This window comes from Neopelma chrysocephalum, unplaced genomic scaffold (genome assembly GCF_003984885.1).
Source record: "Neopelma chrysocephalum unplaced genomic scaffold, ASM398488v2 Primary Assembly neopelma1_97, whole genome shotgun sequence".
Classification (NCBI taxonomy): Eukaryota; Metazoa; Chordata; class Aves; order Passeriformes; family Pipridae; genus Neopelma; species Neopelma chrysocephalum.
Genome location: NW_020897760.1, coordinates 7,192,454 through 7,205,669, shown reverse-complemented (window position 1 = coordinate 7,205,669; position 13,216 = coordinate 7,192,454). Strand labels below are relative to the sequence as shown.

General features: G+C 42.2%; 1 protein-coding gene across 1 annotated transcript in view; it reads left to right on the top strand.

The window, feature by feature from the left end:
• The window catches only part of LOC113972789 (dihydropyrimidine dehydrogenase [NADP(+)]), a 260,733-nt gene extending 256,729 nt beyond the window's left edge, over positions 1-4,004 (top strand). Inside the window, exon 21 of the mRNA XM_027694199.1 lies at positions 2,566-4,004. Coding sequence (XP_027550000.1) covers positions 2,566-2,736 — 171 coding nt within the window. The 3' untranslated portion in view covers positions 2,737-4,004. The remainder of the gene's footprint in view (positions 1-2,565) is intronic.
• Positions 4,005-13,216: the final 9,212 nt, after the last annotated feature.

Sequence of the window (13,216 nt, the reverse complement as noted above, 5' to 3'; positions counted from 1 at the left end):
CCCCAGCATGCTCCCAGGCCATGGCACACAAGTCCTGCCTGAGCTGTGTGAAAGGTGGCGACAATGCCCAGCAGAGCATGTCACTGTCACCGGCCCTCCCTAACTGCAAGTGGGATTCTTTTTAAGAGGACGAAAATGAAGGAGTCCCAAGTTACATGGCAGTAAATGTAGTTCTTGATGGTTTTCAAGTACATGAAGGCGAAAGGGAGAACATGTCCCTTCCTGACAAGGGCTGGTCTTATTGCCAGATGCTTTTTAAGAAACCCAGTCCTTGTTCCCACAGCATAACTGAACTTGAACTAATTCTGGTTTCAGGCAGGTGGGGTTTTGTTTTGATCTTGATTGAGTATACAAATCCTTTCTCCAGGATAACTGTCATGGTTTAGAGCAGCAGGTTGAAGTTTGCAGAAATCATTGTGACCAGCAAATAGCAAAATTTTGAGCTGAGGCTCCTGTTTGCAGCAAAATATTCATCTGATTTCTGCTTAGTATGGTAGCATAACATGTATGATATGTATCCACGTGTCTTAGTGTCATTCTGTGCCATGTCCACTGGAGCTGATGGACTGGTCTGCAGCAAAAAAGGCAGTACAGGAAAACTCATTTCTTTTAGAAAACCAAAATATGGTCTAGCATAACTGTCATGGAATCCAATATGCAGTAAACAATAATTTCTACACAAAGTTTTCCATAAATCTTAGTCTGAGAATAGCTTGTCAGAAATAAATACTTTAAATGAGCAGCAAGTTTCTTCTGGATACACCATGAGTTTGTGTTCATCTTTAATTCAGTCTAATCAGTAGTAGGTTTGAGGAACTGAACTACATACAGTCACAGAAAGAAGTCTTCCATTTAAAATCAACTCCTGCAATTAAAACAAGTATATCAGAGCAAAGATAAACATGTTTTTTTCCCAATACAAGAAAATTAATGCTATATTTATACCAAAGTAGATTACTACAGTAGCCTTTTAACCATCTAAATTTTTTCTTGACACTGCAGTCTTCACCTCTTCCCCTTACATCAGATTTCCCATTGAAGGGGAGGATATAGCCCCTGGTGAGCAAAAGACTGGGTTTATATTTAGTAAAATTTTATTTTCTGTAACTGAAAAAAAAATCAGCACCAAAAGAACCAAAGTTTAAAGCCCCGGGAGTTTTTCTAAGCACAAAAAAAGATGGTTTTGACTTATTTAATTAAGGAAATTGAAAAGAAATTAATTGCAAAGAATTGCAAAGTAATTCTTAATTGCAAATAAATCAACAACACACACACCCCCTTCAAAATAGCATCTGCTCTATACTTCCCTTTGTTTCAGAAATTTCCATGCTGCTCTACAGAGCTGTCACCTTGTATGACTCCAACGGAAAACCTTTCCTTAATTTGAAGTTAGCACTGTAGTCCTGACTTCCTCTCCCTCTTTGAAGTCCCTTTCAAGATGTGCATTGTTGTTAGTGAGAGAGAAAGGAGTCCTCCTTAAATACTCACAAGCCAGAGCTCTCTTTGTGCTCAAGCTAAACTAAAACTCATGGATCCAGGGTAGTTACTACCAACTTCATGCCCTTTCTGGTTGCTACAGCAACTTCTGTGCCGTCTGAGCAGTGAAACCCCAAATGCCGCAAATCTGCCTTTGAAGCCCATCTGCAGCATCAGCCAGTACCTCCTATCACCTCCCTGCCTGCCCTAGTTGCTGACAGTGGTCAGGGAGATTTGCTAAGACACTGCTTGTTTGCACAGAAGCCAGAGTTCAGCTTTCAGGCCTAATTTTCCCTCCTAAACTCTTGAAGTAGATGTTCAGTGTTTTGGGCAGGTTTTTCTAATATTTTACTTTTATATTCTTGCTTCTTAGACATTGAAGCTTTTGCAGTTGTGTGATACTTTTGTTTTTGCTTTTAATTGCTATTTCCATTATACCAGGAGCTTATTTCATTGAGACTGTAATTGTTATTTCACATTTGGATACAGTTATCACCCTTATTGGTAATGAGGATTCACTGCATGGAATGTAAGAACTAAAGGAAGCTCTGCATGCCCCAAACTCTGATATCCCTTTTGAAGACTTGCAAAGGAAAATTATCACATGACACACAATGTGCTGTGTTTTTCCCTACTGTTTATTAAAGTAGATTGTTTCTACTGTGATGAAAATAAAAGTCAAAAGAACACATTGTGACCAGCGTTGTGCTGAAGCCATATAGGCATGGTCTGGTGTCTCCTCTGAACCAATACCCTGGCACGTTGCTATCTTATGAAATATTTCCTTCATTTGAAGGAGAAATACCTTGTGGGAGTTTAAATATCATGGGCCAAACTCCTCCTTTTTTAACCAGCCCTTGTGACCTAGGAGCTTTTGCCAAGGTATAAGTTGGACCACATCTCTAAGTTTCCAGTGTCCGGAGAGGGGGTTTTTTTGTTGCCTGCCAATTGAACAGTTGCTATAGCTGCAGTGCAGAATCACACCAAGATGTCTGCAAGTGCTGTACCACAGGAAATGCAGACACTGAAATGGGAGCAATTTTGACCTTTTCTGTGAGTGACATCAATAATGTTTATTCCTGTTCGCAGGCTATCCAGTTTGATCCTGAAACCCACCTGCCCACAGTTACTGACAGCTGTACAGGCTGCACCCTGTGTCTCAGCGTCTGCCCTGTTATCGACTGCATCCGCATGGTTTCCAGGACAACACCCTACGAACCAAAGCGCGGGCTGCCCTTAGCCGTGAACCCCACGTGTTGAGGTGATCGGTCCGACAGCTAACGTGAACTTTACACTTGTTTGGTGCAATTGATTTGCTTTCTAATTAGTCCTTGAAAATCTACTCATATAAAAAAAAATGTGGTATTGATAGCCGTTACAATGAACACTGCTTTCCAATTACTATTCTTACAACAATTAAGTTCTGGAATTACAGGAAGGCGGTTGTGGCTGTCAGTTGTCCGCTATTTGAAGTGTAACTTTCTCCTCACAAATTCATGCTGTGATTTCAAAATTTCTCTGTAGACTCTTTAGTGTCTATGTATTTTCTGGCTGGAAATATAATTAAGAAAGCATTTTTAATGAACTACAAATCAATGTACAAGCTAACTGTTTTTAGGGAGGGCATTTTGTAATTAAACATTACATTTAGTTTTAAAATAGTTTCTTAGAAGATGTAATTAACTACATAGCATTCAAACAAAGCAATTGGCTTCTATTTTTCTATAGACAGAAATGAAAGGGAGTTTAAAATGGGATTTAAGAACTGGATTAATCACTTTCAACTACTACAACATATGGTAGTGTATTTTTATAATCCTTTCTAAGTCTTTCTCACACTAGTCACTTTATAGAATAAATTTTCTTTGCACTGACACATGCTGGACTGTTCAGATTTGTGTGTTGCATGGGTCCTTGACTGTTGCTTCCTCCCCCCAGTGTAAAATCTCTCTGGGAACAGTTAAACCAGCTTATTAGGAAGTCCAAGTTGCATTTCAGGATTCTGAGAAGCAGGAACATTTTTTGGTCCAAGCTCATCATCTAAATAACTTTTTAATTGTGCCAATTAATGTTCCAGAATGTACACGTTACAGGTCAGAGAGCTGATTATGTGCCAATGGACTACACACCCTGCAGGCTGCGTTTGCCAAACACTCACACGCAGGGCAAACCAGCAAGGTGGTTTCCCCCAGTGCCACTTCTTTATACTTATAGGTTACGTATGGTTGCAATAGTTTCACAGACAAAAATAAATATAGATTTGTCTGTCTCGCTAAGCAATATCTCAATTTTAATCCAGTTCTCACTCACAGTAGGAAGTTTCTAATATGAACATATTGCTGTCCGCTTTACTTCACTTAAGAATATAAAGCCTTTAGTTTCATGACAATAATAAATGATCTATCAATTCAATTTCTTATACCGTATATTGTGAGCTCCAAAAACTTTGATTAAAAATATACTGTGCCTTTTGTTTCTTGATTTATGGATTGTACACTGAGTTATAAATAAATTTGAAACCAACTTGGGTTTGTTTGTGGTATATTTTTCACTTACTAAACAGATTTTTTTTTGTAGAGCCTTGTCAGTTGGTGTTTCGTGATCTCTAAGATTCACTCCAGGAATCATTAATGAGTTAATTCATGTGTACATTATTTCATTGATTGCCTACAGTGCAGAACGTAGCATGCTCTTTGCCCCTCTCTGGCACCTCTTTGTCTGCCTTTGACTTGCCTTCCTTTTGCCTCCCTTCCCCCTTACTCGTACACACACACACACACTGGGTGTACATATTTGAACATTTTGAAGTGTCATTTCATTTAGTGTCCTTGCGCCATGAACACTGTTTTACTGGCACTTTGGGCTTGCTTGATGGGATCCCTTGGCAGGCTCAAACTCAGTAGTGTCTCCACTAATAGCTTTCTCTTAATTTTTTAATTTTTCTATTTATCATTGTGGACTTTTCCCACTCAGATGAAACAGGTACTGCTTAGAAAATATTTGCCTGAAATTTCTTTAAAGCTCTTAGTCTTCTGATAGTTTCTTATCTTACACAAGCTACAGAGGACTCACGGGAAGAACAAGCTGTTTTTGAATGTTAGTGGCAAAGTTTGGAGAGTCTCTGCATGCGCTGCTTGTACCTCTGCCGAGGAGCTGGCTGACAAGCAGCATGCCCTTGAACGGGGCAGAAAAAGACATCAAAATCAGATCATCTGAAAGCAGCATTTTATGTTCTCAGACAGCAGATGCAAGGAAAAGCAGCTATCTTCTTGCAGGCTGTTCCCATGTACTTCTTATTTCATATCCTGAGGGTGAGAGGTGGCGTATCACCTGCAACTGAGCTGGCCAGCGTCTCCAGGTCTTCTGTTGCTGCATCAGCAGACCTGATTATCTTGCTACCCTGAAGACATCACATCTGGTAGCCTGGCTTCTTTTAGATGCAGGACAATGCCAAGAGACCTAATTTAAGCATCTAAGCACATGTACATCATAAGTGTAACAGAAAAATCAGAGCTTTTCCAAGAATATTCAGTAGTCATAGGACATCCAGTATTCCCAACTAGCTATAAAGTAACCTCTGGAAGGATAAAGGCCTTCTTTGTGAATCAATACTATAATTAAGACTATAACTTGTTTATTAAAGAAGAAATAATGGGTTATGTTATGGAGGTTTCTTTCTTACTACTCACTCTCTCCCCCACTCTTGTTTGGTCAAGTCCATTAACAGTTTCAGGAAATGCATTCCCAAATGAATATTAATAGTTTCTAACTTTGACAGTCAGCAATAAATCTATGTGTTGTAGGAACTCAAAGGAATGGCCACATTTAGGTCTCCTGCAGGAATGTCTTTAAGTCATTGGGGTAAGGCAAGGTGTAAACAGGCAGGGGAGAGGGACAAAGGATATATTCCTGGGATTTATAGGTTTTTCACATTGATCTTGGGGAATCCATCCCATTTGGTGCATTCAAGAGCCAAGGAAACAAATTAGAAAAATCTGGTCTGGTCTGCAAATGCTGTCGCCAGTTATCAAAAAAGAGATATGAATTTTCAAAGGCTCCAAATTAAGCTCATGCATTTCAGTGATTTAGTTGCATATTTAGGAATTATGTATTATTAAAGACATTGATGACATCCTCCAACCCTAGCCCTTACAGTTTTTAGACTTTGTCCTATTGATTACTATTATAAAATATTGTAAACTACATTTGACAAATTAAATTATGATAAAAGTGCCATAGCTCATCGTCCAGTAGCATGTTCTTATTCATATCATATTCCTGAATAGAAAATCCTCCCCAGGTTCAGTGTATGCTCTGCAGGCCAAGAATGACTTGAAAAAGCTGCCAGATATGCTTGTGTGAATCCCAATGCACCCATACACATTTATTGGAAAAAGAGATGTTTTGCCTCACTAACAGACTATACAAGCGGTTTGGTTTTTGGCCTCTAGAATGAACTGACATAATATTTCCAAGGCACTGCACTGGCAACATTATTAACCACATTTGAAAAATTACACAGGATTTTTAAAATACATAATTTCCTAATTTAAAATGAAATATAAATTCGATCTCATAACTAAATTAAAACTAGTCATTGCATGAATCTGTTGGGAAGCCTGTATCTCCAGTGCTGAAGCCAAAGTACATGTATACTGCTCCTTGCCCTGAGACTTTACCAAGTGTTGGAGGAAGCCTTTTGAGCAGTCACCCATGTGCTCAGTTCATAAAATTTGGCAGGAGCACAATGTAAGTTACCCATCTAGAATTGCTGCCCTTCTTTGTGGTGTCTTGGAGGACACAGAGCTCTGGGAGAGGTGACTTGGCAGCCATGGAGTGGCTCACTGTCATTTCTGCAGTCTCTCCACCTTCCAGTACTTATTACTGTCACCTTTGGCTCCTCCAGCTTGGATGTCTTTTAGCCTTTTATCTCACGGTGGCAAAAGCCAGTGCTAGATTCAAGGCAAGTTACCCAAACTCAAACTGAATGCCATCAACCTCAAGCCTCATAAAACAAATTTGTTTAACACAGTCCAAGACTGTAGCCTTAGAAATAAAATGTTAAGCATAGATACTTCCTATCAATAAGTTCTTGCCATACCTTCTGTATGTATGTTTCATTATTTATCTACTGTAACATGGGGTTGGGCATGTTGTTAAAATTTTATATTTTTCAACATGTTTCCTAGTAGAAAATATTTTTTTAGATAAAATATTTATTTTCTTGGCAAAGGTTTCACTTCACCAGGCAACTCCGCTTCTTTGATGAACTGTGGAAGATAGGTTTTCATTGGCAACATCTGGCAACCTGGCAGACGCTCTCGGCAGCTGGATTGGTAACTTCAGAGTTGCTTCTGGGTCTTTCATATAATTAGTCTGCTTATAGGCCATCTGGGTTGCTTTGTTTTTGCTGTTGCTGTTTCCTTTTTTTTCTGAGGAACTGTAATCTTTCCAGTTGTTTCTCCAGGAGATCAGTTTTTAATAACTCTTCCTTGGGTTAGTCTTCTGGGTCTTGTGCAAACAACCATGCTGGCCTTGCCCAGGAACAGAGATACTGCTTTTATCCCTTCTTTCTTAAAGGTCTGAATCTGCCCATCATATTTTTTATGATTTGGGAGCAGAAATTCTCATTGCTATCAAGCAGTGAAGCTGGAGGTCAGCTTGGCAAGTGAACACTTATCAGCTCTGCACAAATAAAGCCCTAAACAATCCAAATCTTAACAGTAAGCACATACATGCACTCTCCCCACTTCTAATTTAAGTACACTAAAGTTACCACGAGGAAATGCAGTTGTTTTTCTTCTGTAAAAGAACTGTAAAGTATTCAGTTTTACTGTGATACACTTACCTGGATCACACACCAGGGCTGGGCAATGTATGGGAATTCGCTTGAACTGAGCACTGAACAGAAGAAAGTCCTTTCTGCTGTGGCTCAACAGCTGAACACTGTAGCCATTCAGTTTGTCTGAATGCTAACAAACCTCTGAACTCATTGGGGTTTCTTGTGGTGCTGTAGAAATACCAACCGTCCCACGCACGCTCAGCACTGCAGTAAGTGCAGGGAAGATTTCTTGTGCTCTGCAGAAAGCTGCCTTTGCACCTCATGTGGCAGGGTTTTCTCTGCAGGGACATTACAGCATCACCTTCTAGATGTGGAGGTTAGACAATACTCATCTGTCTGCATTGTATAGGCATTTCCACATATTTGTCAACCAGGATCCTTAAGGGCAGCAAATAGTTTCAAGATGTGAGATACTATATAAGGTTCAGGAGAATCTTAATAAATGATTTTCATATAAGTTGACTAAAACAGTGGCAACCATTGATCTGCCTTGTCTTTTTTGTAAGACCAAACATTTTACTTCTTCAGCATTGTGATACAGTTAACATTGCCCCTCTGTTTCTGCCTCCAGTGGTGAGCTCTCTTTTATTTCATTTCAGCCAAAAGGTAGGCAGTATCAAATGCCTCCAATCACCAATTCACACTGGCAATTGCCGATTAGAATCACATGCCACCTACTGGAGCTAATTGTCATCCTAAGGGACATTATTCTCACCTGTTTAGTCTTCTTATCGTCACAGCTTCTACTTCTGCTTATTGTAGCCAGGCTTAGGCCTCAGCACTGAAATCTCCATATTCAGTTGTTGAGGAATAATGTTTCTCAGGAACTGAACTCCTGTTATCATGCAAATGACCTGCAGATAAAAGTCACCCAAGTTGTTTGTGCAGGGGCATGAGGCAAAACTTTATAAGCTGGAGTTCAGCCAAGGGGAGCCAGTGCATTCTGCTTTTCCTATGGGTGTGCTATATTGACTTTTATTTGTTACAGGCAAAGTGAGTGACATGACATTTGACAAATCTCACAAAAGGAAGCCAAAGTGAATGGAAGTGGTTCTGTGCTGTGAAATAGGGCTCCAGCCTGATGACAGCATTGGGACTGGGCAGTGTCAGCCACCCTCCCCAGCAGCTCCTTTCCCAGGGAATGCTGGTGGTGCAGGTGCTGTCCTAGGATTCTCTGAAGGGCAGAATGGGCACTCCTCTTTTCTTTGCCATAGACTTCAGTGATTATAATCTGTCCTCTGGCTGCTGGCAAGACAATAGTTCACCCTTTCCATAACTTTCTAGTTAAAACAAAAGCAAGCACTGAAGGATTCTTTATTGAAGTCTTAATAGAATCATTATTTTTAAAAGAAAATCACATGAAATGCAGGTGAAAAGAATATAAAGTCTATTTCCATAGGGTTTAATAGCTGGCAGGATGGTAAGCGTAACTGTGTCTTGGTGTCTGGGCTACTGCTGCAGTGGTTGCCTGTGCAGTCACCTGCTTCTCAACTGTAGGAACTGCCCCATTGTTACACATTTGCTGGTTCACCATCACATGCAGAGCAGTCTTTTTAAAGCATCCCACGCTGCACTCCATGAATCCTGTCTCATAATTTTGCATAGGTAAACCCCTTTCATAAGTTTTATGAGGTGCCAACATATATGCTATTTTATGCTACTAGCCTATTTATTGGATTAACTTGAGGATTTGATGCAAAAGCTGAAGATGATATTGAAAACACACATCACTTCTATTGTGGCTAAGAAAATCAGCTTTAGAATTAGAGAGACCTTGTATCTGGCATTATGTATGGCCCTTTAGCTTTTTAGCATGGCTGTTCCTTGTTGCTATAGCAACTGAATTAACCATTTCATTAATATAATGGAATAAAACACATTTATTCATTTTTGCACTCGCGGGTAATCCACATTCAGCTTTCAGCATACTCGTCAAGCTGTGCCCCTTTCACCTCAGCCCCAGATATTTCCTCAGCATTGCCAAAGGGTTTCTATTTGTATTTTTCCTTGTTGGAGAGTGAGTGAGCTGTTGTTTTTGAAGAACACTATGTTTTTTGTAATTAAATTTACCTTCATTTCATTGGCTAGCTTCTGCTTAGCATCCCTTAAGTGGAAAAGCAGACTTCACAGGCAGCATTCGGTGCAGAGAAGTGGTGTTCTTCCCATCAGAAAAGAATAAATCGCTTAAAATAATGAAACCTCATGCCTGTAATCAGCTTGTAGGTTAAACTTGGCATGATGTATTCTACAGTAAATACTAACAGTACTCAGCTATGTATGCTGCCCAAACAGTCGTGTTGCTGAACTATGGTCTTAAAAGCAGGTGGAGTGCTACACTGTTTACCTTGGTTTTAATGCTTCCCAAGCCATGCCCACATGTTGTAATGGTTATTGAAATAATAGCTTAATTAAAATAATACATCTGCCCATCAGGAGAAGGAAGCGGAATCACTCCCTGTGTGTGGCACAGCCAGGGCAGTGATAGCCCCATTGGCATTGGTCTTCTCAAGCACTGCTATTCCCACTGGTGTCCCTACACTCACTCCACCATTCTGCAGAGGACTGGAATAAAGTGTGGTTTGGCTGAGACTGGCACAACAACCAGCTCTCCCCTTGTCAGCCAGGATTTTGGCCACCAGTAACCAAAACAGGCCCCACAGTCAGCTGGAAAAGCTCTTCATAAAATACTGGTGCCAGGTAGCCGTGGGGGCTGCAGTGACAGGTAGGGTCACTGGAGCCAGGAGCTGGAGACCCCCTCAGCTCCAACTTGCTGTCTGCCAGTGACAGAAGGGTCACAGTGCCCTGATGCACACCAGACTGGGTGCACCCGAGACTGGGTCTGCTTTGCTGCAGCAATGAGACACTGAGTACAACACAGGCTCTCAGCCATTATCTATCTGACTGTTCTTCCAGCAGCTACCAGTGCAAAGTGACAGGTCAAATTTCAACCCATGAAATCCATCATTATTAGCAATTCCACATCCGAACTCATTACAAATAAAGTAGCATATCTGATACAAGTTTTGGGGGGTTTTTGTTTGGGTGTTTTTAATATAACTCAGAAGGTAGGAATGTGAAACTGAAGTTTCACTGAAAACAGAGCAGATGTGTAAATGATTTTGAGAAATGAGTTAATTAACTTTGAAGGTATAAACCCCTTCATTAAAAAGACAAGACATAGAAGTAACAGCACAATAGCATATTGCCTGCTATAATATTGTTCATTCACTGCTGTTTGAGTGAATGTATAAATCATATAGTCTACAAGGGCTAGTAGAGTCTGTATCATTCATGTGCTCTGCCTTCCCTACCTGAATTAAATTTTAAGTGCTTCCTCCTAGGCAACTCATTGTCTAAGAAATGCCCAAAGACCCAGAAGGAGAAAGTTATGTAGCTGGCAAGGTGAAAGACCTGCCCTGGACACAAAAGCTGAAGCACAAAGGCTCTGTGCGCATTGCAGATAGTGCTGGTGCCATATTCTCCTCCCGCCTTTGTTTCTCTTTGTATATGGAAAACATCCTCCCAGCTGCCTAGTAGTAGTACAGGACTAAGTTAATTTTACCATTACATATTGTGATGCTGTAAGCTAGGAGTTTGGACTACTAAATGTTATGGTGACATTTAGCTTTTGAATCGATTGTTTGGTTTTGGGCAACGTATCATCTGGTGTAAGTTTAACCAGAACACCATGTCATGTTATGGTTGCAGAGAGTTTGTGCCTTCCAAAACCTTGCATCTAACACTTTGCTCCCACACACAAAGGTTAATACTGGTACAATAATTAATACACATTACCTTTTTTTTCCCCAAAACCTAATGATCCTTTTCTATCCTTTACTAGAACTTGGCCTGCATTAAAAATGGCAATTGGGTACTTTACACATTCAACAAATAAGATGGAGTGATTTGAGGCGGGGTAGAGGGTGGGGGCAGGAGGGGGGCATTAGCTGCAACTCATTGAAACCCCTCTTGTCCAACCATGAGAAAAAATGTCTCTTAAAACACTGTGTTTCAAATCAAGCAGGGGCCTGGCCTAGCCTTCCTTTCCCTATTCCCATGGTGAAGAGAATACTTGGGCCCCTGCCCCTCTGGGTAAAGCCTTTTGTGGCTGAGGAAGCGTCCCCGGGCTCCAGAGCCGCAGCACATCCGCACCGGCTGCAGCTGCGAACCGCAGGACTGCACGTCCCTGGCCCCTGCTCCCCTCCCTGCATGGGCTGCAAAATAAAGGTTAAAAACTTGCTTCCTTCTCTCCCGAGGGCTGTTCTAAGGGTGGTTTGCGCTTGAACAGGGAGCGGTGTCTGTACCGAAACGGGTGTTGTTTCACCCCTAGTGCAGCGGGGACTCCCGAGCCAACACACCCGAGCGAGCGCCCGAGGGCTGTTCCATGGTCTGCAAACAGCACGCATGAAAAAATGAGATATCGTCCAAGATTTGTTGCTTCCAGCCGCACCTGCGGCTGCCAGGGGCTGCTGCCAAGGGCTGCTGCGGCAGGGACCCGGGCTCTGCCCGCGCCAGGCGGGCTCTCGGAGCCGAGGGGCCGGGGCGGCTCCGGGCGGCTCCCGCGCCCGGCGGGGCCCGGGGGGGGTCGGGGAGCGGCGGCGCCCGCGGCAGGGGGGGTGTGTAACCGAGCGAGACGGGAAGGGACGGGGACGGAAGGGAAGGGAAGCGCCCCCACCGCAGCGGGACGGCCGGAGCTGCCGCCGGCTCACCGAGGGTTCGCATCTGGGTCAGACGCAAAACGCTCGGAAAGCCCGCTCGCACCGCGCAGCAGGAGCTCCTGCTCTCGTTAGCCCTTCTCCTGACAGCCTGAGGAGGGGGGTGGTGGTGCACTGCAACCCAAATATTTGTACCACTCCGCTTCTGGTGTCACATCACTGCCCAAATGCCGCATCCCAGTGCAGCCCGCAGCTGCCCCTCGGCCATGACCCCCAGCCACGGCAGCGAACCTGCCGCCCAGCCACGGGACTGGGAGGGAGAGATTTGTTTTTCTTGAATGCCTGGCTTCATCTCAGTCATCCGTAATTCGGATTTGAGGTCTTAAAAGTAAATCATTTAGCATTGGTCATCTCTCCACAGTACCCATGAGTCGGTAGCATTTCTTTTTGTCCCACTTGAATAGTGGCACACATATCAGTCACAGCATATTCCAACTTTTCAATGGCCGTTGGTACAGATGGAACAGGAGACAGAGCTTTTGCCAGAGAGACTCTGGGTATCAGAATAAAATTAACATCATAGGAAGAGAAGGGAAAGTATTAATGCTACTCAAATGCAGCTGAAATAGCCAGACAAAGCTAAAAATAGGTTGGAAATGTCTACATTACAGCCAAAAGAGCACGACTTCATATTACTTAGGCTGAAACGGTATTTTGCTGCATGAAATCTTAGGCATACAAACAATGTATTGTCTGCAATACATTGTGTGTATGTGTATATATATATGATTTATATATTGCACATTTCATTTATAATTCTAGACAGATGCTAATTACTGCTCACAGTTAAGTTTCTGTTTCTAAGTTTGTCATGTCACTGATAAAAGTCTAGTTATCTCCAAAGCTATCTCCAAAGACACTTGTCTACAGCTGAAATACCTTAAAGCCTAGGTGGGTAGAGAAACAGTAATAGAGGTACTGATGGATGGACCCCTAAGATCCCTAGCAAGAGCTGTCTGTAACTGCTGGGTTTTGGCAGCTGCATTATGGGGGTAAAAAGAGTGGCAGGCAGGAGGTTCTAGGAGCCCCTACCCTGTGCACAAGATCACTTACCTGCTCTTCGACTGCAAGACTTGTAGATCTGCCCCTTTTTCAAAGTCTGGTCCATTCACAGGCACAAAGAAAATCTGTGCTCTTCTCTGCATTCAGAGAGCCACTTTGGGATATAATTCATCTGTGCTGT